Below are 27933 nucleotides of genomic sequence, written 5' to 3' on the forward strand. Positions count from 1 at the left end.
ATATATATAATTTGACCATCTTCAAAAGGCTAATACTTCACTATATGTAACCTCTTTATTGTAGCACTATGTTTTGCAAAAAAAAAAATCCCTACTTATTTAATCATTTGAAGCAACATACAAATTTATAAGTTAAAGATTTTAAATCAATTAAAAGATAATGATATTTCATATATAAATAAGTCAATTTTATAAGGTTTAGTTAAGTTTAAAGTCTGATAATATAAAAAATATAAAGAGATTATAAGATTTTGTATTAGATATTGTAAATTATTTAGGTAAAGATTTATAAAGAGGGTTAGGTTAGGGAGAGTTTTGTTTTTGTATTTGGTTGGAAGGTAGAAAGCAAGGATGGAAGTTAATGGAGAAATGTAGTTGGGCAACGTGGGACTGACACATGGCACCCCGCGTGGTGAGAAAATTGGGCTGGCGGAATGGGCTTTGTGGGCCGAAACAACCCTACAACTCGCGTGTCCAATTATTTTGGGGCCCACCACACTTGCGTCACATCATCACCCCTCTTGGTAGATTTATATACTTATTTGTTGTTGAATGATAAGATGTGATTACTTTACAATTTTTTTCTTTATTAAATATATAAAAACACTTCGTGATGTAACGGTTATGATGAAAGAAAACTTTCCAAGGAAAAGAATAAATATTAAATCCTTACCAAATTATATGCCAACAGTAACCATTCTTTTTTAATGTATAACAACTTAACTTAACACTGTGCTCATAATTTCAAACTCTCAACATCAAATACATTTATTTAATAATTCAATCAATTATATTTATTTTATTTTTTAATTTCATATATTATTTTGCTTTGTTGATGGTGTTAAACAATCTTTTTCCATAATTTAATATGATGTATAATAAATCTCTCTTCCTATAACGTCATTAGGTAATCACTTGTAAAAAAAACACCAATAAATATAATAATTTTATTTTAATAAAATAGTAATACAATTTTTTATTTTCCTCATTTTCTCTCTGTCGAATATGTGTATAAATTATTACAAGAACTAATGGGTATAATAAAAATAATAATAAATATGTTATTCAAGTTTTAAAGAAACGAAAAAAAAAACAATTTTTTTTTTCAAAACTAATATACATAAAAAAAATAGGGGAATTTTTTTTCTTATATAATTTTACTCTCAAAATTACGCTAATATTATAAAAGAAAGTTAACTCATCCTTACAAAATACTTAAAAGATAATTATTGCTCTCAATTATATATTATATATTGTAAATTAGTGGACATGTTATTTCCAGCACTACTTCCAATAAATACGTTAATATAAACTGATTGAAAGTTAAATAGAAAGTAAAATTTAAACTACAAATATTAATTTTATTTAACTTTTAGAAACAATAATTAAATAAAAACTAAAATCTTAAAAATAAATCAACAAAACCATACGATTATAAATCAATTCTTAAACTATTTTTTTAAAAGCACACTTATCTCAAGATAATCTAAAGTGATATGATAAGAAGAAAGTGAAAAGGATGATTAACTCCCAAAGTTTGATGACAGGTTCAAGTCCTGTATTTAAGGCTCTCCAACTCCTCTCTTCCAACAATCAAACTCACATTTCAAAACCTCAAAAACAATCATTTCTCTCAACTCAACTCTCAAAACCTCTTCCTTTTTCTATCTCACCCAAGAGAACACAGCTCAAAAACAAAAATGGAAGACATGTTTCGCCTAGTTGATTGCGAAGAGATGTTCTCAAAACGTTGCATTTGGGTGAACGGTCCTGTGATCGTAGGGGCAGGTCCTTCAGGACTAGCCACAGCAGCATGTCTTAAAGAACAAGGGGTACCCTTCATGGTTCTTGAAAGAGCTGAATGCATAGCCTCACTGTGGCAAAAACGTACCTACGACAGACTAAAACTTCACCTTCCCAAACACTTCTGTCAGCTCCCTAACTTTCCATTCCCACAACACTTCCCCCAATACCCCTCCAAGAATCAGTTCATAGACTATCTCCAATCCTATGCACGACACTTTGACATAAACCCACGATTCAACCACTGTGTCCAGAGCGCCAAGTACGATGAAATCAGCGGGTTGTGGAGGGTGAAAACCGTTGCCACCTGTGGCTCTGTGAAGAATGAGTTTGAGTACATTTGCAGGTGGCTCGTGGTGGCCACTGGTGAGAATGCGGAGTGCGTGATGCCTGACATAGAAGGATTGGGGGAATTCAAAGGCGATGTTATTCATGCATGTGAGTACAAGTGTGGGGAAAGATTCAAGGGGAAGAAAGTGCTTGTTGTTGGTTGTGGCAACTCTGGCATGGAGCTTTCACTTGACTTGTCTAACCACAATGCTTCTCCTTCCATCGTTGTTCGTAGCTCGGTAAGTTCCTCTCTTGTACAGTTATGATATCAAGTACGTAACAGATCATCACGTCTTCAAATATCACCCACTCAATTCCTTACTTTACACTTTTTCACTTCAAAGGAGTAAACTTTTGGAAAACACTTCGCCAGCTGATGTTATTTTTATGGAAAACAAATGACTAAGGTCAAACTCCAATTCTAATAAGAAACATAGAACATGAAAGAAAAATTGTGTTTCGAATTATTTTAAGGTTGGTGATTAAATGGGTTGCTTTGGTTTTGGTTTGGCAGGTTCATGTGTTGCCGAGAGAAGTGTTTGGGAAGTCAACGTTTGAATTGGCGACTTTGATGCTGCAATGGTTGCCACTTTGGGTGGTGGACAAGATTCTATTGGTGCTGGCGTGGTTGGTGTTGGGGAACATAGACAAGTTTGGGCTGAAAAGGCCTTCGGAAGGTCCTTTATTGTGGAAGAACACAAAGGGTAAGACCCCTGTTTTGGACATTGGCACCTTGGAGAAAATTAGATCCGGTGACATAAAAGTTGTGCCAGCAATAAAGAGGTTCAATGAAGGGTGCGTGGAGCTTGTTAATGGTGAAAAACAAGATGTTGATGCAGTGGTGCTTGCAACTGGGTACCGTAGCAATGTTCCTTCTTGGCTTCAGGTGAGAATTTGTTTCTACTTTTTATTATTTTCTAACTCATTTGGAAAGAAAAGTGTGAAATGTTTGTGCAGTGTAGTGGCAATAGAAAATAATGTGATTTTGGTAATGTTGTGTGCAGGAAGGTGAATTTTTGTCAGAGAATGGTTTTCCAAATGGTTGGAAAGGAAATGTTGGAGTATATGCTGTTGGGTTCACAAGGAGAGGGCTCTCTGGTGCCTCCTTCGATGCTATCAAAATTGCTGGAGACATTGGCCAACTTTGGAAACAAGAGACTAAGCAAAAGAAACATCGTACCATTGCTTGTCATAGACGTTGCATTTCTCAGTTTTGAATTAACTCTCAGATCACATACAACCATGCAAGCAATGGTGTTTCTTTTAGTTAGAATTTGTTGGTGTATAAACAAAACAATATCTTTTGTAAGAATATTACATGACAAAAAATATACACAGATAACACAGAAAAGTAGGTACATAGAGCCCTCTCCCTCTGCCCAAGTTTTCAACAGTTTTTTGGGATTTTCTTTAGGAAACCAAAGATGATGAGCTTTTTGCAGTTTCTTCTCTTATATTCGGCTTATACGTGTACCATATATTTCATTCATTAAGTCTAACGATATTATTTCAAGTTCATTTGCAATCTCATCCTTGTCTTTGTTCCGTTTATTTTCATATCTGTTTTTTCCCTTTCTTTTGGCAAAAGAAGATTGTGTTGGTGATTAGAAGTGAATGTTTTCTTTTTCTCTCAATCACAAGCTTTGTAAACAAGGACAAATATAAGGGTTGGTTGCATCCAACAGTTATTGGTCAAACATAAAAATCCCAAAAACTTGATGAAAAGAAAAGGAGAAAAAGGTCACTGAAATCTTTCCATTTTTAGGCTTCATCTTAGATTTTTGAGTCCTTTCCTCTCTGCTTCCATCGATTAGACTTTCTTTGATAAGATTGAGACTAGTGCTAATCTAATTGAAGAATTTCCGTGATAGACTTTCTCAACTTTTTGGTGTAGATTTAAAGCAGCTAGGCAACAAATTTGAAGCAATTCTCCTCTTCACAGTTTGAGTATCTTATGTTGGATCTTCATGTGATGTAAGGTTCATTATTGTGTTGATATAAACACATTGAGAATAATATGTTCTAACATAGTTTGTCCTTTTCTGTGAACAGTAAAAAGGTCATATCCTATAATTAGTGGCCCTCAGCTTCCATGTCTGTGACAACTGGTAGGGTTGAACACCATTCCCCCATCACATCTCTTTCTCCTGAGCCTTAAGAATTAAAGCCAATTCCTAGATGCTTACATAACTATATTCCTCTTATAAAACAATACATTACATTGCTATATTGAGTTTGACAGATATATACAATTGTCCCCTTGATGTAAGCTACATTCAAATAATGTACTTTAAGCATAGTTCATAACTAGAATCCAGAGATGAATAATTAATATTTTTGAGGGGCAATGACAGCAAAATTTTAAGGTTAATGCTCAGATCAATGATTTTTTTATGGAGAAAGCTACCCTTTTCATCCTATAATACCTTTAAAGGTCACGTATGCTTCTGACAATTATTAAATACATAAATTGTTATGATTTTTTTTACTAAAAATGTCCCTATTAAAAGGGATATAACATGATTCTGTATTATTTAAATATTTAAGTAAGAAACTAATAAATCAAGGTTTCAATAAATAATAAATAATAATTCTTTAATTTCATAAAGCAACAACATGGACTCAGGGAGAGAGTACTGATCACAAAACAGTTTAGTTGATTATTACAGTGAGTATGATAGAACTGGTAATTAATTAAACAACCCTATTCAATTATTGAGCTTGTTTTGGAAATAAAATTTGAATAATGCTTATAGTTTTCATATTACACAACCATTGTAACTATCAAACTGCAAGAAACATACAGTTGATTACTACACAATGAAAACAAATTGTTTAAGAAGAGTTAGTAAAGCATTATTGTTAAAATATTACCAATCGTAGTAACATATTACCAACAATCAAAACTTGGGTTTAACACCAATCAAACAAGTTTTCCAGATTCCTGATTCTGGAGCAAAAATTTTGTAAAACCAAAGACCAAAATTTCCAAGATCCAACTTGAAGGATTTTGAATTGGACATGAAAATCATCCGAATTTGAGCTTAATGAGATATCATGGACTGCTTGAATTTGACATCCAAGACCCTGTTTGGTCCTATAAAGGCATGGTCTTGAAAATTCCTTGGACTGGGTCATAGTCCTTGCTCTATTTCCATCAAAACCTTCGTCGAATATGAATTTCACAAAAGGGTATAATAATTCTTTCAAGACTTTGATGACATCCAAAGTAAAAACTCTTATATTCAAGATGTGAAGTAAAAATAACTTGTAAAATTTGAAGTATATTTTAGAGAAACTTTACAAGTATTGTATCCTTAAAATGTTGTTTTTTTTTATCTTACTACGAACCTCCTCCAGACAAATAAAGAGTATATTGAAACTCTTGGTCTCTCTAACTACTGCACCTGTTGTTAGAAAAGAGAGACACATGATCTAATAATGAATCAGTCTCATTTGAGCTTTGTCTTTTCCTATCTTCGCTACATCATGGCCTTGTTCTAACTCAAGCATCATTATTCTGCAAACAATTGTACTTATACGAGGCATTACTTTTTCGACAAAAGTTAAACATAAATCACAAGTTTGGAGTATATGGATGAAAGGAAGAAATAGATTGAGAGAGAAACGAAATGAAATTTAGAAATTAATAGATGTGATAAATGATATGATGCAAAATAAAGAGGGATCACAAGAAAAATAAGATGGATGAGAAGTTGAGTGAGCAAATTTAATAACCTTACTTCACAGTGTGGAATCTAATAACATTTCTTTCTACTGTTGGTGTTGCATCAATCAAAGAAAGGGAATTTATATCTGACTTTTAAGATTTTAAAAGTGAAACAGATATGGACCACTATACTAAATTACTAATCAAATTAATCACTAAGCTTTTAAGGGGATTAACTCACACATTAACAAGAACAGTTTAACAATTTTGTCTGGAGGCCAAAACGAAATAATATCATTAATTGAAGCCAAGGGTCCCTCAAGCTTAAGGACTCCTTGTGCTGTCCATGCTTGTTGAGAATTCACTTGACACTGCTATTACAGGAAGTGACAAAACACACCAAGAATTTATTTCTTATAAACATCAACCAAAACCTTTCTCTCACTTGGTTCAGAATCATCTAGAGAATGTTGACAAGCTACCTAGAAAATCCAAGTTACAAATTGCTATTTAGTAAAATATTAAGTGTTGGTAAAGTAATTGAAACTAAGTTTTCTTAGACAATTTTGTCATGAACTCATTAAACCAGAAAATGGATTAGTAACCAACATTGACACCACAAAACAAAATAGTGAATGACTAACATTGGTATGGAGTATGGATGGATACATGTGGTTACCCAGTTTTCAGGAATGGTAAACACACAAAATACTACAAATATTTGTCCCCACAAATAGAATCTAATTCAGTGTAGAAGCTTGACAAAACTGATATATGACCTAGTTCACCTTCTCAAACAGGACTCAACAAGTAGAAACAGCCCATATGAGTGCCCATGCTATCTTATTCAAAATAATTTCATAAGATTTTGAACTGAATGGCCCATATAATTTCTTCACCTCACCAACCCCAAATCAGTTGGACATTCAGTTCTCTCCAGACCCGATTGCATTTAACAGCTCCAATTTGTCTTGTTTCTCTTGGCTTTATTGCATGTTTCTAACCTCTTCTAATTGGAGACAGTCACTGAGAATAGCATTAAAAAAAACACATGGGATGGTTACAATACTTCTTCACCTCAAGGGCCCATCATTCACCTGCTTACTTAGATTATACTAGCTGCTAATGTGCGAAACAGAACTTGTTCTATTCACATGCAAATGTCCATTATGGACTTCAGCAGGTGGACCTAGGAAAATCCACAAAAAACATACTCCTATGGGTAAGGGGCTGCTAAAGGGAGAACTATAGGCATTAGAAAAAAAAATCAATTTCTTCTACAAATTAGAATATCTATGTAGTATACTTCGGGAAAGAACACTGCAGCACATTATCATCTACGATTTTTAAGTAATTGTAAGTCTACATTCATGTCATGTACTATTTAGTACTGCTTATAGTTATTTGATTTTGCTGTCTTACATAAAGAAACTATTTGATTCACAATCACCACGTCAAAATTCATTCTGTAATAATATATTGAAGTTTTTTCTCTGAAGCTATTGCCAAAAACTTGGGTCATTATGCTCAGCTACCTATTACTCCATTACACTAGTATATGCCCTTGTTATTGGTTGTATTGTGCTTTGCAACCCTTTCCACAAATAAATGGCAACAACCTTATAACATCCGCAATATGGATATTGTTAATCATAAAGGTTTCAAAAATATGATATACAGAGAATAGGTACACTGAGAATGCTCTTTTTTGTACTAATCCAAGAATGTTTCTATGAGTTGATCTTAACCACTCAAACTATCTCTTTCCCAATTGCAAGCGAAAAATAATTTGATACGGCAACATGTTTTTTGTCAAATGGGGGTGATCAGTAGCTAGAGTATGAGTATGACTTGTTCTACTGCACCTGTAGAACATCCTCATGTGGCAGATCAAACCAAACATCCTTAAATATCAGAAGAGACAGTGTAAGAAACAAAGACACGATCTCATGGCATGTTTGGTAGACAATGGCAGTACTCCTCATCCCAAGGCTGCCACCTCTAATCAAGCAGGCCTAGTTGTCAGTCCATCTTCATGTTCACTAGTGGACAATGATACCACATTACCATCACTGTGAAATGTTATCTCCAATGAAGTTGTGCAAGAGTGGACCATACACAAGCTGAGAGTTCATGATTGAATGAAAAATTTCAACTGATTCCAAAACCAACCAGCTATGAGATGTGCCTTGGTTGATAAGGACACAAGACTGACATCAAACCCATTTCAACTTTCCAAAATAGAAACACTCAAGCCTTGGAGAAATAGTACAATGCAATCGACTTGTAATGTGAGTATGAATATTAGTTAGTGGAAAAGATACAAGTGGAAGAAAAATGATGGACAATCCAATGGATCAACCATACCTTAAACAAAATTGCCTCCAATAAAGACATCTATAGGAAACCAAAAAAACATTTGAATGGATGTAGCAATAACTGAATGACCAAAACTAATCTCAGTTTCTATGTTGTGCATTATGAGGACCAGACCATCACCTTGATCACTTTGTTCCATGGACAATCAGCCTCATCAACTAACCTTTTTCTCGGGCCAGCATTAATGCTACCACAAGGAATTTCTCAATAGAAGAAACAAAGAATTGAAAGCACCAAAACAGTGGCATGTGAAACACCAGCTTGTTTGACATGACTATACAGGTCTAGACCATAGTTGTGGCCCGTTAGGATTGTTCATATTTGAGTGAGTGAATGCATAACAATTTGGAGGAAAGAAGTGTAGATCCATACATATGAATAATGACCTCTCATCCACAAGTTGAATCTTTTGGGGTCATGTTGGTTCTTGCCCAAGTATATGGTGTCTAAGTTCATTTCGACTTTACTTTTCTTTCCTTTTTTTTTTACTTACTGGACAAAAGCTAGTGTTAAGAGTGGATCTTGTAGGAGCGATCCTTGGGAAGTAACAAGACAAGGAGATATGAGACAAAGAGGAGAAATAGAGAGAGAAAATTGGCCTATGGAATGGATCAAAATAGCTTGGGGAAGATGCTCCTTCTTCTTACACCCCATATTTTTCTCCTTCACCCGAAAGCTTTTGAAAATTTTCATTTTAACCTTTCTGTTCTATAATTCATTCAACCTCCAAAACATCCATTGTTGTCCTCCATTGATGTCCGTACTTGTGAGTTCTTGGAAATTGAATTTGACAAAAGAGTATTTGTAGGTGAAGGTTTTGTAAGTGTTGAAGTTATGGTAGTATTTCAATTCTTTTTCTCAAAGGATTTGTGCACTTGATTTTTGAATTACTTTCAAATTGTGACATGGTAAATTCTTCTAACAATTTAGAACACTAATTTCATATTCATTAAAGTTATGATCATACCATCTAGAAGCAAATTATAATATTATAAATGATACAATTCATAATTTGAATGAATTGACTTTTGAATTGCCTAATAACTCGGTAGAAACATCTCATAAGAAAAAATAAATTATTGTATAAACCATAATTATAATTTTAACTTCTAAATTTGGAATCCTGGACTGTTTTAATAATATTAATCTAAAATATAATTATGTATTCTTATTACACCATCAATAAATATATTTTAGATTACATAGTTTAAAAATGAATTACACATCTTCTCTTCTCACTATGAATGTACAATGGGTGCAAGAAGAAGGAGTTGTGGAAGATATGTAAAAGTGGTCCTTTTAGATTTAACATGTGTGAGCATTTATACTATATGTGTGGCAATTTCTTCTTGCACCATATTATTTAAGATATGCATCCAACATAAAAATTAAAATTCAACATTGTTATTGAGTTCATGTTTGCTTATGGATGCAGAAATCTGGAAATGGTTTTTATATATTATGGATTTAGATATACAGGAAGATTATTTTCATACTTTACTTAAGTTTCTGGATGGCCATATCCGAAAGTGAGTTATGAGTTCTGAATTTTCATGTTTGGAATTGTGTGCTGTAAATGGTGTTGAGGATTGGGATCCATAATTCATTTATGTTTGCTTATGGATCTTGGCATTCGGAAGGTCATTTATGTTGTCCAGGTAAGCTTCCGAATGACCAAATTTGAAAGTGACATATTAATTATGGACTTGCATATCCAGAACTTTGTGATTTGACTTACGAATAGACATTTCACGTTAGTATGTTTGGTGCACGAATAGACATTTCACGTTAGTATGTTTGGTGCAAATTTAAATTATATGGTACAGGTAGAAATCAGCCTACATGTGTTATTTAAGCCCCTCCTTCCATGACATTAAAAAGGCTCATATACCCTTACCTTTCCCACACCTTTAAAATACCCTTATTCAAAATACCGAGTACACTTGAGGATTTTGTTTTACACCCTCAATGAATTCTTTTTCACCTCCATGGGAATGTGTAAGAGACAAAAATTCCCATAATCTCTGCCATCTCTCTTTACATCGCCACTCCACAGTTAAACTTTTCTCGCCTCTTTCAATTGCCATTCCTCCGATCGTGTCATCTCTTAATGCTACATTTTCTACCTTTCACCATTTCTCCACTTAGAAGAGTTCAATATATCACATTGGATTTTAATAAAAGTTTTTCTGGTTTTAGTAAAGACTTTTAGATTGTACAATAATCTCTAATGAATAGTGACTCCATAAAAATGCATAGTGAATCAAACACTTAAAATATTCTTCAATTTACATGGTAGGTTTGGTAGATTAGCATAACCCATCACAAGTTTAGCCCCCATGAGTTAGGTTATTAGTATATTTGTCATGTAAGATTATTAATATGCCTAAAGATTAACACAAAAGGATAGATATATCAATAACTCAATGTTTACTCGTATCATATTTATGGTAGCTAAACATTAAGCAAACCATCAACATAATTGTCTTATAAATATATCTTAATCTTTATCTTATGCACCGTTTAATTATAATTATCTTGCACTAACTATAATTTGTTAAAGGTGTGTAAAAGGGCATCTCAAACCTACACTTATGAAAATTCATAGTAGATATTGAGATAAATTCAAAAGATAAACTTTAGTCGAATACACAAATTAGAGAAAGAGAAGACTCCTAAATAATTCTTATACTTTTCATTTTTGTATATTCTATATTTATTATTGTATTATTAATCTTCCATTGTGTATGTTCATAACTTTAGTTTAATTTATATATTTTTATTTCAATTATATTATGAAGTTGTTACTAAGTGTTTAGTCATTATTTATTTTTATTAGACTTCTTTAAAACCAAATTATAGTAATTTCAAATAACACATTTAAAAAATGTTAGTTTAAATAGTCATTTGGTGGTGTGAATAGTAATACCCATAATATTTAGTTCGAGCCTTCGTTTTTTAGTTTAAGCTTTCTAGTCCAGTGAACTGTATGACCCAACACCACCACAATGCTTCCTCCAAACAACCGAAGCCATTTAATTAGAAGAAAACTATTTATTAATAAAAAAAATAGATATAAAAAGCAGGTATTTAAAATTTTAGCTTTATAAAATCTCCAAAATATAAGTCTCTTATTATTAATTTTTCAGGTATCTCATTCCGTTTAATTTTGTTAAATAAATTTGAGCATTGATTGAAAAAGTAAGAAAGTAAAAAATTCTATTGAATAAAGAATTAGTTAAAGAGACGAAACATTAAATTGATTTGATCTAAAAGTTAAAAACATATTTAATATGTGTTTTTGTTAAATTTACATTTAATTTGCAAGAATGATATAAAAGGTATTTTTATCCTAATTAGACAAGGTTGTGGGACATCTAGCAATTAAAAATGTTCACTTTTCACTTTAACACTCTATTTGTATTCAACGACGGAATGTGAGAAGCTCAAGAAATAAAAAATTAATAAAACATTGAGGCAAAAGCATTGCACTATTTTTTTTCGCAAATTTCTGAAGATTTATGAAAAATATGATTAAAATAATGTAAATAATAATAATAATAATTAATAAAATATTAATAAATATATAAAATGATAATTAAAATAAAAATATTAATAATAAATTTATGAAAATAATAACTATTATAAAAAATTATAAATAATAATTAATAATGATAAAAAATAAATAATAGTAAAATTAAAATTAATTTATAATATATTTTATAATTATTAAAAATTTACATAATATTATTAAAATGTCAAAATTACTCTTAATTTATTTGTATCAAATATTTAATAATATTATTAATAAAAATAAATAATAATAATAATTAATAATAATAAAATATAGTTATTTATATAATTATTTATTTTTTATTATTCATATATTTTTAAAAATAAGGGTAAATTTGTAAACTTGTATTTACATATTTTAAAAAAATTAAAAATTTTCACACAACCATCACATCATTCACAAAATTCAATAAACTTTTATCACAAATCTACTCTAGTATACCCCAATCCAAACAACCTCACTTTTCTCTCAAATCACTCCAAATCCACTCTCTCAAATCACTGTTCACCCGGATTGAAAAGGAAAGAAATATCATGTTTGTATCTAGGAGTTTGTGGGTATTAGAGGGAGAAGAAAAACGAAGAAAGTGAAAGAGGCTTCTCTACCGGGTTGAGAAGATTTGGTGAGAAACTCTTTGATTTTACCATATTACCCATCAGCTCACCTACTACCTATGTGCCATAGCAGCTTGTGCCAACAGCCCGTGTCATGCAGCTGCAATATTCCATCCACGAGATTCTCATGCATGAGATTCCATCTGCATAAACACAACACAAATAGAGATTCGTACATTGTTTGGTGGGTTACTTCAAGTATGTGGATGATGAATAAATGAGAGGGATGATAAATATGGAAGAGGAGTGGAGGTAAGTTATTTGTTTTGAATTGAGGGAGTACTTTAGAAGCGGTCAGAGGTGCTCTTCAGAGGTGCGCGATGGATGTGCGTGGTTGTCGGAGGTTTACAAGCGTTGGAGGTGTGCGATTGTCGGAGGTTCGCAAGTGTTGGAGGTGTGCGATTGTCGGAGGTGTGCGATTGTCAGAGGTGCAAGGTGTGGGTGAGGTTCCGTAGGTGGCGTTGTTGGTGGTCGTTGGACAGTGGACGATTTCGCTGGTGGTGGTGGGTGGTGGTTCCCGTTGGTGGTGCTGGGTGGACGGCTGTGGTTCGCGATGGTCGTTAGTAGTTCTGGCATCGTTGTTGTCTACGTTTCTGGAGGTAAATTTCATAGATAGATTTGGATTTTAGAGAATAAAATCTAAATATTAATGAAATTTTGAATGAATTTTCTGCTAGTTAAAAAAAATTATTAATATTTAAGTTTTTTTCCTGGTATTTGAAAATACATAGAGTTTATGTATACAAATTTATTTTTTTCTAAAAATAAAGTAAAAAACTTTATAAATATTAGTTTAAATTTATAAAATAGTTATAAGTATACAAAATATTTAAATATTTATTTTTTCTAAAATCAAGTAAAAAACTTTATAAATATTATTTTGAACGGGGTTTAAAATAATTATAAGTATACAAAATATTTAAAATACTACTTTATAGATAACTTACATATAATATTTATTTTTTTCTAAAATCAACTAAAAAGACTTTATAAATTTTATTTTGAATTTATAAAATAATTACAAGTATATAAAGTATTTAAATATTTTAAAATATTAATTTATAGATAGTCTACATATAAGATTTTATTTTTTCTAAAATCAAGTAAAATAATTTTATAAATATTATTCTGAATTTATAAAATAATTGTAAGTATAAAGAATATTTAAATATTTTAAAATACGTAGTCTACATATAATATTTTATTTTTTCTAAAATCAAGTAAAAGAATTTTATAAACATTATTTTGAATTTATAAAATAATTATAACTATACAAAAATATTTAAATATTTTAAAATACTACGATAGTCTATATATAATATTTATTTTTTTAATATTTATTTTTTTCTTAAATCAAGTAAAAAAACTTTATAAATATTATTTTTGATTTTTTAATACAACTATAACTATACCAGTTTATAGAGTTTATATATAATATTTTATTTGTTAAGAAAAAATTATAAAATTTGAGTACTATTATCTCTCTAAAATGTGTTTCTTTAGACCTAATAGTTAAACTTATATGATTGTCAAGGATTTGTGACCATGGATAACGATAACCATTGGTCTATGTATTTTGAAAATGTTGAGATGTCTAGCACGAATGACATGAATCACGATGTAGTTGATGTTGATTTCACACTAATTTCACAAATATAAGAGCAAATCAATTTGCATACACAAGTAGCAACAATGACAATTCTTTGCATGATTGGATATGGATTGAATGTGTTGTGTGTGTTAACCGAGACAAATAATGCTATACCGGAGTTTATTCCACAAAAAGAGCGTCGTCGGCAAGAATTGATGTCGTACTTGGTCCATACTGAAAGATGTCGTGACATTATTCGCATGAGTCTGAAAACATTTATTAATTTATGTCAACAAATAAGAGGAACGGGGATGGTTAAAGATGCATTCCGATCTACACTTGAAGAACAAGTGGCTAAATTTTTACACATCGTTGGTCATAACGTCAAGAATCGAAGTGTTTCGTTCTTCTTTCATCGGTCCGAGGAAACAATGTCTCGTCACTTTCATAATGTTTTGAAGGCAATATTGATGTTGCATGGAGAGTTCTTAATTCAACTAGCTGGGATTGAGGTTGAACCTCATATCTTAAACAACAATCGATTTTTTCCATACTTTAAGGTATGAATATGAGAAACAATAGTTAAATATTTAATTCATATTGTATGCAATGCAAGTTATTTATAAATGTGAAGTTGTTGTGTATTAGGATTGTTTGGGTGCCATAGACAGCACTCACGTCCGTGTTAAAGTCCCCCGAGCTGATGTTCCTTGTTTTCATGGAAGAAAAGACTATGTATTTGTTGCTTGTGATTTTGACATGAAATTCACATATGTTCTTGCCGGGTGGGAAGGAACAATATCTGATTCTAGGATATTGAAGGATGCATTTGTACGAGAGGATCCATTGGTCATTCCGGAAGGTTAGTTGAGTGTGTTTTCAAGTGCAATAAATATTCATTTGGTCACATGACTTATAAGTAACAATTATTAATGGATGGTTGTAGGCAAATACTACCTTGGAGATGTGGGTTTTATGCTCAAAGCCCAAGTTATAACTCCATATCGGGGAGTTCGATACCATCTAAAAGAGTATTCCCAAAGAGGTCCACAAAATGCACGTGAGTTGTTTAATCATCGTCATTCCTCACTAAGAAATGTTATCGAAAAAACATTTGGTGTCCTCAAAAAGCGATTTCCAATTATCGCTAGTGGAACAAAGACTCATTATTCTGTGGATACTATGACCGATATTATTTTAGCATGTTGTATTCTTCATAACTTTCTTCGCAGGGTGGATAATGATGACTCTTTGTTGGAAGAAGTTGACCATGAGTTAATGCAAGGAGATATAGATTCGTCACACTCGCAAACTCGTGAGGATGACTACAGGTTCGGGTTACAAATTAGGGATACTATAGCGAATGAAATGTGGACAGGTTATTGTAATAATTAATTTTATGTAACATCCGCGAACTTATATTTATATTTTTGGAAGAACAATTTCATGGTTTAATGTTGACATTCCACCTTTATTAATATTTACGTATGAAACTATTTATGTTATTGCAAAAGTTTAACCTTTTTTTATTAGGTTTTATCATGGATCACGGGAAGGGTATTGCTTCACAGTCATCTGCAGCTGTCCGTGAACACAAAAAATGGACTACCGACATGGATTTCCGACTGCTGAATGCCATGATCGATGAGGCATCTATGGGTAACCGCATTGATGGTAGTTGGACGATGCAGGGTTACACAAACATCGTTAAATCCTTACATCAGAGTGGATTGGTAGGGATTACAAAAAATAATGTGAAGAACAAGTAGAAAAGCCTTAAGGACAAATGACGTGAGATCCATGATCTATTTAGTGGACTAAGTGGTTTCGCTTGGAATCCAAACACGAAAATTTTCGAGGCCGAGGATGAAGTGTAGGATATGTTGATAAAGGTAACGTATTCAACTTGATGTTCACTTATCGCATACATTAACCACTAATTATGATTATGAGTGTATTTCTTTTCATTAATGAACAAGCAAATCACTCGACCACAAAGTGACGTGTTAATCCCATCAGGCACTATAAGTTGATGGAAAACTTATGAGGGCTTGATCGTGCTATCGGCCACGGTGGGAGAACAACATTGCAGTCATCAAGTCGAACTCAGTCTCATCATTTTAATGTAGATCTTAATGATCACAATATGGAGGACATCCCAGAGGAGCCAGGATTGGATGCTACTCAATGTGAAATTCCTCGCTCAGTTGATCCTAATGTTGATTCATACAACCCTGGCCCTAATCTGACACCCCCATTGGTGCTACCTCAACCATCCCAGCCATCAGGAGGTACTTCTTCTTCTAGAGGCTAAAAAAGAAAAGCCCCCATGGTGGACGTCATTGATCTGCAACTGGAAAGACTTAACACAAGGTTTGAAGGATTAACTGATATCCTTGGGAGGGGTAGTGATCAGTCAGATAAGTTATGTCATATTGCTGAGCGACAAGCCATTTCATCTGAGGTTACCGCTTTGTCATCACAGCGAGTGGCTAATGCTACGGAAGAAAATCTGCAATATAACAGACGCCATGTTGTTGCAGAAGAAGAACGAAACTCCATATTTCGTGAACACACGCGCACACTCTGTCGTACATCGACTTTCCAGTACTCTAAATCTGATATCTGAGAAATGTTAGTGGAGATGAACATACATGATGAAGATTTATTGGATAACTGTTATGACTTCTTGTGTGGTCATCCTAATGCGGTAAAACAACTCTTTGGCTTGCCTCTCGAGCGAAGAATGAGAAAGCTGATTAAGATAATGACTACAAATCCCTAAACTACGTAAAAAATTTGTTTTTATTATGCATATGTGTTTTTCTTTTCGAATCTGTAATCTTATTTATGACACAAATCCCTAAACAAATTAAGGACTTCCATGACTATTTTGAATGATACATTTTTCAATGGATCATTCATATGATTTTCTGAAATATTATTATTATTATGCACAAAATTTATCAATGAATTTTGTTTTAATAAACTAAAATACTGCATTAATAGAATTATCAAATTATAACTCCAACACATTATCAAAAATAATTTGTTCCATACCGAAAATAATCTTTTAATTGCATACAACTATAATTGAAAAATAAATAATTCACAATTACAACTTTGTTCTCAATAAAGTTTATGAATCATAAATATGATATAATTTTTTTATATAATTTATATTTTTCCGAAGTTAGCTCGAACACGGTATCGAAAATAATGTTTCAATTGCCGAAAAAATAATTTTAATTTAAAAACAATTATAATTCACAAATAATCAATCAAATTAATTTTTTTTATCAATTTTTAAATGTAAGGGCAAATGTGTAAAGTTACATTTTTATCAATTAAAAAAAATACAATTTCAATCACACCCATCACATCACTCACAAACTTTTATAAATTTTCCCTACACTTTTCACTCTATTTACCTTAATCCAAACACCCTAACTTTCTTTACACTTTCTCTTCAAATCATCTCAAATTCACTCCCTCATTTCCACTCCCTAATCCAAACAAAGCCTAAAAATTTCGAACAAAACATGATGATATGCGAATCTTTGCATTTTTAATTTAAATGAATTAAAAATTTTAAGTTAATATATTAAAAGGAAACTTTCATAAGCTTAATATGTTTAGCCTGAAGAAACTAAGATAATTTCCTCATAAAAATAAAGTGTGGGATTTTTTATTTATAAAGTAAAAAATAAAATGATAAAAATAATAAAAGAAACTTAGACATACTCAATAAGCTTTTCAAAATAGTACCCTAAAAATGAAAAATCTACCTTATAAGCATGGTGTGGCAAATAAAAAAAGGAAAATAACACACAAATTACTTTTAATTCTCCAAAATTCTTAGTGATCAAGAGTTAGAGGGGGAAGGGAAAGGATACAAACAAAGACATTGTATTAACATTGTCATATAATGTTTGTAAATAAATCTTCTCCTTTTTTTCACTTTTATTGACAAAAAATGGTTGTTTCTGCTTCTTCATGCACCTCCATCACTTCAATCATCTTCATAAATTTTGAAATTCTCAAAATTACCTTTCACTAAAAGATAAAAATGGAAGTAATATTTTACACTACGAATTACGTAATCTGGAAGTAAAAAATTACTACTTCTAAATTACATAATCCAGAACCTATTTAACAACTCACAATACTGGATTACCAAATTAAGAATTTATTAAAGAAAATAAACCTACCAGATTATGTAATCTGGAAGTCAAAATTACCACTTTCGGATTACGTAATCTAGAAGTGATAATTTTTTATATAAAAAATGCAGAGCTAGAAATTGATGAGCAGAAAAATGATTATGTGTGTGTTTTATTCCTGATACATACATGGGTATATATACAATGAAGTTTAACAAGGAGGGAGAGAATATCTCTGTAACTCAAGTCACTGAATTAGTGATGTCCATATCACGGGATCTGACTTACGTTTACATAGCTAATCATAATTTGTACATTAATGGTAAATATACACTTCTTAATATTCTTAATACTCCCCCTCAAGTTGGTGAGTGTATGTTGCAAACTCTCAACTTGTGTCGCAGTGTGAAAAATTGATCCTTCCCTAGTGCTTTTGTAAATATGTCAGCTAATTGATGTCAAGATGGCACGTATGAAGGGCTAATCATACCAGATTGCAGCTTCTCTCGCACAATGTGACAATTTATCTCAATGTGTTTCGTGCGCTCGTGAAACACAGGATTAGCGGCAATGTGAAGAACAACTTGATTATCACAGAATAATGGTATAGAAACGTCACAAGAGACCTTCAAATCATGCAATATGTATTGTAACCAAACAAGTTCTAAAGTGGTGTTTGCCATCGACCTGTATTCTGCCTCTGCTGAAGATCTTGAAACGTTAGTTTGTTTCTTTGACTTCCATGAGATGAGTGACGTGCCAAGGAATACACAATATCCAGTAACAAACCTTCGTGTAGTACGACATCCACCCCAGTCGGAGTCGCAAAATGCCTTTAAAGAGAGGTCATTCTTTGATGAAAAAAAAACAATCCTTGCCCTGGTGTCCCTTTAACATAACATAGGATGCGTAATGCTGCATCCCAATGGGGTTTGTGGGGTTCCTGAATATATGGGCTCAAGGTTCGAACAGAATAAACAATGTCAGGTCTTGTCACAGTGAGATATATTAATTTGCCACCGAGGCGTCTGTACTTTGTAGGCTCCTTGAGTAAGTCACCATCATCAGTTAACAACTTTAAATTTTGTTCCTTTGGAAAACTATTTGGTCGTGCACCTGTAAGTCCCACATCTTGAAGTATGTCCAAGGCATACTTCCTTTGAGTCTTGTATATGCCCTCTTTGGATCTTGAAAATTCAATGCCGAGAAAGTACCTCAAATCTCCGAGGTCTTTGATACGAAAACACTTGAGCAAACATGCTTTAAGATGATTCATTTCCCGTAGATCATTTCCAGTTAATAGAATATCATCTACGTAAATAAGTAATATAGTGAACGAAGAACCTTGTTGTTTAGTGAATAAGGAGTAATCAGCTTTGGACTGTTGGTATCCAGCCTTTTAATGACATCTGAAAATGTTGAAAACCAATTTCTGGAAGCTTGCTTTAGCCCGTAAAGAGATTTATTGAGTCGACATACACCAGTCTCCCCCTGTCGACAAAGTCCGGGTGGTAAAGCCATATAAACTTCTTCATGTAAACTGCCATGCAAGAAGGCATTTTGTACATCCAATTGATGGAGAAACCAATTCCGAGCTGTAGCAAAAGTGATTAAACATCGAAGTGTTGTAAGCTTGGCAGTAGGCGAGAATGTCTCGCGATAGTCTATCCCTTCAACTTGAGTGTAGCCTTTGGCTACGAGATGTGCTTTATACCTCTCAATACTCCCATCAGATCGATATTTAATTTTGAAAACCCATTTGCAACCGATGGGTTTTTTACCTGCAGGAAGGGGCACTACTGTCCATGTATTATTCTGTTGTAAGGCTTTTAACTCAGTTTGCATAACCTGCTGCCAGTTGGGATCAAGGAGAGCCTGAGCGTACGTTGTGGGTTCTTTGGTTCCTGAAACATTAGCAAAAAAGGTGTTCTGTGCAGCGGAAAAGCGTGAGTAGGAAAGGAAATTTTGGAGTGGATATCTGGTGCTGGAGGTGGACGCATTGGCCTGAGAGGTGTTTGGTGCGTTCAGAGCGGCGTGTGAGAGGAGCTGGAGCAAGTATGGGTGAAGGATCAATGTCAGGTTCAGGAGGACTATGTGTTTCAGTGTTTGGTTCTGGATTATGTGTTTCAGTGTTTGGGACTGGTGGATAGGATGAAGGTAGATCAAGTGCTAAGTTAGGTAAGACAGAAGGTGGAAATGATGGCTGAGTCTGTTGTTGGAATGGGAAGACGGTTTCATGAAAAATAACATCACGACTTATGATGAAGTTGTGGGTTTCTAAGTCAAAATTTTTATACCCCTTGTGATTACTGGGATAGCCGACGAATACACATCGACTAGCTTGGGAGTCAAACTTATGTTTGGGATGGACAATGGTAGCGTAAGTGAGGCAGCCAAAGACTCTAAGGTGTAAAAGTAAGGGAGGTCGATGATAGAGCAATTCAAAAGGAGATTTATTTTTTAGAAGTGGTGATGGAAGGCGGTTGATGATGTGGACTGTCGCTAACACACATTCCCCCCAAAATTCAAGTGGCATATGTGATTGAAATAAAAGAGCACGTGATGGAGATCAAGCTCAAGTGGACATGGAGGCCAATCATCAGGAGCAAGAAGAGGATGAGGCTCAAATAGAAGACGCCCATGGAGGTCAAAGCCCACCTCAAAGGCTTACTAGGAGCATGTTCAAAGCTTTAGGAGCTAATGGACGTTTATTTTCACTTTTTGTAATTTCTTTGTTTGAAGGTGCTTAGAGGGAAACATTAGAAACCTCTTTTGTTAAAGCATCTTTAGGTCTTTAGAATAAAAGTCTTAGGGGGGGTGCGTTAGTAGATAGGTGTAGGAGTAAATAGGGAGGTGCCAAAGTGAGAGAGAAGGTCACACCTTCTTCATGACTATAGTTGGCGCCACTTTTATTTGTATTTGGGGGGAATTTTGAATTCATTTAGCTTTGCATTTCAGAACCTCTAGGCTATAAATTAAGGTGTTGCTTTTGTATTTTTCAGATTTGAAATTTGATTAGAGAAACTATACTCAATTTTTGAGAGAGCATTGGAGAGCTTTGTGCCTTCCTCACTAGTCTTATCTTGAGAGTTCAATGGTTATCTCAAGTGGCGGCTTGCACACTCATCTTGGAGACACCATCCTCTAAGTGGCGTGATCATCCAACCATTCCTCCATCTTCATGAGCTTTCTCTTCTCCTCCCTTCCTTCTCTTTGAATTGTTCATGTCTTAGTTTGCTTCTTTGAATTTCTGTTCGGCAGTTTCAGTTCTTATAAGTTTTGCTTCGGTTCATTTTGTTTCTTTGTTGTTCTTCATCTTTTCTTCTTCATTTCTAGTCTTTTGTTCGGTGCATTTCTGTTTTTGTGTTGTTTAATCGGTGCCTTTTCCTTTTCTTCCAATTCAATCGGTTCAATTTGACAATATGTGGAACTTCCATATGAGTTTGGGTTTTGGTACTAGTTTTGGTGAGTTCTTGATTATAGAACATTGATCCAATTCTATCTTAAAGTGCCTATCTCATATCCAACTCAAGTTGATTCCTAAGAATGTCAAGAATCATTCATATCTACCTAGTGGAATCATATCATGTGGTATCATGAGTTTAGGTGTGTTCTTGTTTAATTTTTGAGTTGTGTTGCACTTTAATTTCAAGAGCTCTTTAATTTCTTGCAATTTATGGTTATGTTTTAGGCTTATTTGAGTTTTCTTGCTGTTTTATTTCTTTTGCCCATCATGTGTTTGAGTATTTTCCTTTTTGAATCCATACAAGTTTTGTCGTAGTCTTGTTTTTCCATAATTGTCATTACTTCTTGTAGTACTTTTATTGATTTTGTTGTTTCTTGCTTTGGTGTCATATAATTTTCTGAGTTTGATATTTGATCCTTTGTGCATTTTCTGTTTTAGAATTGAGTTCATGCTTGTATTTTAGACCTATACAAGTTCATATACATCATTTTCCATTATGTCTTTGCTAGTTCATAATTCTGTTTTTCATTCCTATTAGGATTCCTCTATTTTCTGAAAACGTGCTTACTATTTTTCCTTATTGCAATTGATTTACTCACTGGAAAATTCTGAAATTCTGGATTTGTGTTCTTTAAAGTGTTAGAAAAGAGTACAAAAAAGAAGTACTAAAAAATTCTAAGTACACAAAAAAATGATAAATAAAATACAAAAAGTGTACAATTCTGCCGAAAAAAATACGGTAATCTGGCAGCGATTTTGAAAAATGTATCTCAATTAATTGGCTTACTGTTTTTAAGCGATTCCAGTGCCATTTTTTAGCTAAGATCTTGAAGTTTGTGTGGTTAAAATTTCATAATCCAGTTCGCTCTATATCATTCCAGTTAAATCAGTGAACATCAAGCACAGTTTGCATAAAAAATATTTTCCAGTAGCTAATTTTTGTTTTCTTCATCTACTCTAGTGCTTTTCTTTAAGTATTCTTTTGTGTGCCTACTTTCTCATTGAGTTCTTTAATTTTCTTGCTTGACTTTTGTTCATTAATCTTTGAAGTTTGTCAAACATCTAGTATTCCTTTTGTTCTAGCCTTTCTTTGCTTATACTTTTTCTTGTTTGTCTTTATTGCTTCATTGGTTTTGTTGTGGTTGGCTTTGAGATTGGTGTGCCTTGCTTTGACATCTTTCATTTGAGGATTCCAAGACCTCAAGATCAGATTGGTGCAGGGACATTATTTCTTTGAGAGTGACCTCTTTTTCTGGCCAAATTCACTTCGGCAATTTGGTTGCCAAACTCACTGTTTTTGCTAATTTTGTTTCTTCGCCATCTATCATTGAGTCCCATTAAAAATTGCATCAATTTGTCAATTTCTCGTTCCTCTTGATGTTCTTTGTCATTGCTGCAAGTCATGGGTGTGCGATGCATTTCAAGCTCATCCCACAAAGCTTTGATTTTGATTTAGTATGACGCAATCGACATTGTTCCTTGTGTGATGATTGCGATTGATTTTTGAATTTGATAGATGGCGGCCGCATTCTTTTGCGAAAACTGATCGCAAAGATCCTCCAAAACTTGCCTGGTTGTCTTCGCATGAACCATTCCCGCAGCAATGTCTGGTTCGACTGAATGGGTAAGCCATGAGAGAATCATGGAATTGCACTGATTCCATAGATCGAATTCCAGGGGCTTCTTGGCTTATGAAGGCATTGCTATCGTGTCGTCGACGAAGTCAAGCTTCTTCTTTGCAATGAGGGCATGTGTCATTGATTTCTTCCAAGATTGATAATTCGACCCATTCAATTTTGTAGGAACGAGAATGTGCCCGGGTTGATCTGAATGATGGACATAATACGGATGTGATGGATCCGTGAGGGATGGCTGGGCTGTTTATGATAGAAAGGGGAAGAAGATTTCTTTAGAGCACCAGGATCGGTGCTCTGATACCATATAAAAAATGCAGAGCTAGAAATTGATGAGCAGAAAAATGATTCTGTGTGTTTTATTCCTGATACATACATGGGTATATATACAATGAAGTTTAACAAGGAGGGAGAGAATATCTCCGTAACTCAAGTCACTGAATTAGTGATGCCCATATCACGGGATCTGACTTACGTTTACATAGCTAATCATAATCTGTACATTAATGGTAAATATACACTTCTTAATATTCTTAATATTTTACTTCCAAATTACATTATTTATAGCTTATTTAAGAAAATAAACCTTCTAGATTATGTAATTCAGAATTGGTAATTTTTGACTTCCAGATTACATAATTCGATAGGTTTATTTTCTTAAACAAGTTCCTAATTACATAATCCAGTATTATTAGTTGTTAAATAGGTTATGAATTGCGTAATCTAGAAGTGATAATTTTTTACTTACAAATTATGTAATCCGTAGTGTAAAATATTATTTTTATTTTTATCTTTTTAATGAAGGGTAAATTTGGGAATTTCAAAATTTATGGAGGTGGCTAAAGAAGTTATGGAGGTACAAGAAGAAGCAGACTAAAAATTACTAAGCATTTGGGCTTGGCCCAATTTAATTTTGTCTTGTTAAAGATTGTTTCTTCCTGCACCTCCATATATTATTCTCTCACCTCCATAAATTTTTTTATTTCCAAAAATACCCCTCTTTAATATTCTATTCTATGAGGGTGACACAAGAAGGATAAAAAATATGTTTACGTTGTATATGGGAGTGGCAGAAGAACCTATGAAGGTGCTGGAAGAAACTGTCCTGGTTAAATCCATCACCAATTGACCCAACTACAACTTAATAACCAATTTGTGAAGTTAAAAACATTATTCTTTACTTTTAACATAATTATATTTCATTTATATTTAATCTATTGAAAATATTAATTTTTACATGGGTTGTTACAGAGGAAATTGTTATTGGTTTAGATTTACCCTTGTTGTTACAAAAGAAAATAAATTTTAGAAAATTCCATTTAAAAAACTACGATATATTATTATTATTATTTTCAAGTAAACAAATATATGTAAGATATATAAAGTGGTTATCGTGAGATGGACTCATCCGTGGCCATATTGATTGTTCACGGATACCATATGTCAACATTTACACTTTGTTAAAGAAAATAAGTTTGAGAAAATAAAAAGGAAAATGATAAAGAACGCGAATAAAACAAATTAAGAAAAATATTTTATATTATTTGATTGTTTTAAATACTTTTTTTTTTGGTAATGATAAAAGCTTAATTGGAAAGAAAGTGAAAAAATAATATTTCTTTTGCTAATAAAATGGTAGACATGAATGAACTAGTACTAAATCCACGACCATATTCATTGATAGCATATGTGACTACAATTAATGGTTGAGAAAGCCAAGGGAATATGAAAAACATAAATAAATAAAAAGATAATATATTTCTATTATTTGAAATATTTAAATACTTTTGTGTAGACGCATAAAAATCATAATAAAAAAAAGTAAAAAGTTAATGTTTTCTTCTTCTTAAATATGGCTATAAGAGGATTCTTAAATAAGAACCTTCGAACAAAACTATATTTTTTTATATAACTAAAATTGATAATAATAATATTTTAAAATATGTAAATCATAATATAAGATTATATTCAAATGAAAATATATAAAATGAAAATAATAATTGTTCTTACCTGGCTCAGAGTTGAAGCGACTTTGTTTGGTATTGTTGAACCGAGATTCTAGCGCTTTGTGACGAAGAGAACTCCACTTGTTGATCACACTCCAACGATCAAGTCAATGAGAGCATTCAAACTAAAAAATATGTGTGGTGTAAGGTTCTCCGAGAAACTTACAATTACTCGGGGTCTTAAACCCTTTTATAGACATTCCTTCAACAATTTCATCAAAGAGAATATAATTTCATCAACAATAATATAATTTTATCAACAAAAATATTTCGTTAAGGTATACCTTTATTTTTTTGGGTACAATGCAACATTATTCCTAACAACTTTTATTTTAATATATAGGCTTAACTAATTCAGTTACTCACCATGTTGTTTCACTTTTAATTACCCTTTTAATATGGACTGTCAAGTATCTGAGTCGACCTCATGACACATCATTGGGTCCATTATTCATCTCAGGCCGAGCTAGGTATCCTCCAAATAGGCCTTCCTAACCGACTTATTACACTCAAGTGCTTGGGTCGAAGACCCGAGCTCGTCCGTCCAGTACATAGTCCCCTAGGCTCAAGCGGAGCTTGACAAGGCGCATAGGCTCTCTTGCACCGGCGACTGACATGACATTTCTCACAGGGGTAGCTTGGGCACGGTTATCGAAACATCTCGTGACAAGACATTTCACCTTACTAAATATGGAGCGTACACATGGCAGTTGCATCGACGGTGGTAAAATCCTATTGTTTCACCTTCCCTCTTTCGAATATATCCCTTTATTTCTCTCCACACTCATCATTGTGCTCGAGCTTTCTTCCTTTAAAAAAACTTCGGTTTCCTTCTTTTCGTCACCACACATCGTTGTTTCTCACCGGAAAACCAAGTATGCTTTATCCGCTTAATTTCACTGGGTGATTATCATTTATTTTATTGACTCTATCTTGAGGAATACATCTTAGTTTTACATCGATTTGATTCATTCTGCGTGTGCCTTGCCTTGAACTGTGTTCGTATTCTATCTCTGTTTACGCTTTAGTTGTCTTCAAAGATGGATTATAGTTTTGCTTATCCCTGGGCAAAAAAGGAACTTGTTAAAGAGACCTCTGTTTATACCACCCGTTTGAAAATTAGAGAGCTTAGGGAATCGAATGGTTGTCTAAGAAAAAAAGCATGAAAGTTTAGTAAAAGTAGTAGAGTGTAGAGAATTGAGCAAAGGTTGTATATGAGGAGTTGAATTGAACAAACAAAGATGTGCCATTTTTGGTAGAGTGAAAACCAAAGGATTGAAGGGTTGTACTTAGCTTTTGAAACCAAGATCTCAGAGCTTGTTTTAAACCATATAAAACTTTATTAAGTTTGTAAACTAGATGTGGAGAGTTGGACACGAAACCTGGTGGCTGAGACATATAAACATCCTCCTTGAGATCTCCATTCAGGAAAGTGTTGTTTATGTCAATTTGATGGATGGGCCAACTAACAGAGACCGCATGGGATAAAACTAGACGAATGGTGGAAGGTTTGACAACCGAACTGTATGTATCATTGTAGTCACACCCTTATGTTTGGTTGAATCCCTAGGCAACAAGTCGTGCTTTGTGTCGTTGAAAGGAACCATCCGCTTTTCAACCATTCGCATTGTACTTGTTTTTAAATAACCACTTGCATCCAACAACTTTGGCTCCAGTGAGAAGAGATGTTAAAAGCCATATGTGATTTTTGAGAAGAATAGTATATTTATCATTCATTACTTGAAACCAGGGAGGAGAAGATACAACTTTGGTGATAGAAGTAGGAACATGTGATTGTAAATCAGATTAAGAAAAGTTTTGGGTTTGAAGAAACTACCTTGGATCTTGTTGTCATTGGATGGTTATTAATAGTGTCATTGTCAGTGGATGAGTTTAGCATCGAAAAGGAAGAGGTAGTATTAGGAATAGACACATAAGTATCAATATTAATAGGAGTAAGAGGAGCATGAGTAGCAACAGGGGAGTCAATAACAGTTATATATTGATTCAAACAGTTGGAGACAATGTTATCAGTTACAGAAGAATTAAACTTATATTCAAGTAGAGTGTATGGAAATAGTTCTTCATGAAAACCAATATGCCTGGATGTATAAACCTTACCAGTGGGTCAAAGACAAATGTAACCTTTGTTGTGTAAGCTATAGCCAAGAAAAAGACAACATGCAGATTTGAAATCAAGTTTGTGTTTATTGTAAGGGCGAAGTAAAGGATAACAACCACAACCAAATGTTTTTAAAGTTATATAGATCGATGCTTTTTGAAACAGTAATTCATACGAAGATTTATTTTGAAGAGCAGTGGATGACAAGATGTTAATGATATGCATGGTAGTGGTGAAAGCTTCACCCCAAAATTTGATGGGTAAAGACGCAGAAGCAAGAAGAATAAATCCCATATCAGAAATGTGCCTATGCTTATGTTCGATAGAGCCATTTTTCTCATGTGTGTGAGGACAAGTAAAACGAGGAAGAATACCATGTGTTTGAGTAAAATGTTTAAAACATATGAATTCTTTTGCATAGTTAGTTTGAATAGCACGAAGTTTAAAACTTGTTTGATTTTCAGCAAACGTTTTTAAGCAAAGAAGCGAGTTTAATGCTTGTGATTTATTATGTAGAAGAAATAACCACGTGTATTTAGTGTGAGCATATAAAAACGAAATATAATAACAAACGCCATTGG

The 27933-nt window shown here is 33.2% G+C and overlaps 2 protein-coding genes across 2 annotated transcripts; both read left to right on the forward strand.

The window, feature by feature from the left end:
* Positions 1-1595: 1595 nt before the first annotated feature.
* On the forward strand, positions 1596-3651 carry LOC137829508 (putative indole-3-pyruvate monooxygenase YUCCA8). The gene is made up of 3 exons (XM_068636317.2): positions 1596-2372; positions 2648-3019; positions 3138-3651. Exons 1-3 carry the CDS (start codon positions 1701-1703, stop codon positions 3348-3350), a joined length of 1257 nt encoding a protein of 418 aa, XP_068492418.1. The 5' UTR covers positions 1596-1700; the 3' UTR covers positions 3351-3651.
* A 10621-nt stretch (positions 3652-14272) lies between these two features.
* LOC150025947 (uncharacterized) lies at positions 14273-16275 on the forward strand. Its single transcript, XM_090304832.1, has 5 exons — positions 14273-14521; positions 14610-14823; positions 14908-15339; positions 15495-15635; positions 16091-16275. The coding sequence occupies exons 1-5, from the start codon at positions 14273-14275 to the stop codon at positions 16273-16275; spliced, it is 1221 nt and encodes a 406-aa protein (XP_090160958.1).
* The last annotated feature ends 11658 nt before the right edge of the window (positions 16276-27933 follow it).

Source organism: Phaseolus vulgaris, chromosome 7 (assembly GCF_051622355.1).
Source record: "Phaseolus vulgaris cultivar YP4 chromosome 7, ASM5162235v1, whole genome shotgun sequence".
Classification (NCBI taxonomy): domain Eukaryota; kingdom Viridiplantae; phylum Streptophyta; class Magnoliopsida; order Fabales; family Fabaceae; genus Phaseolus; species Phaseolus vulgaris.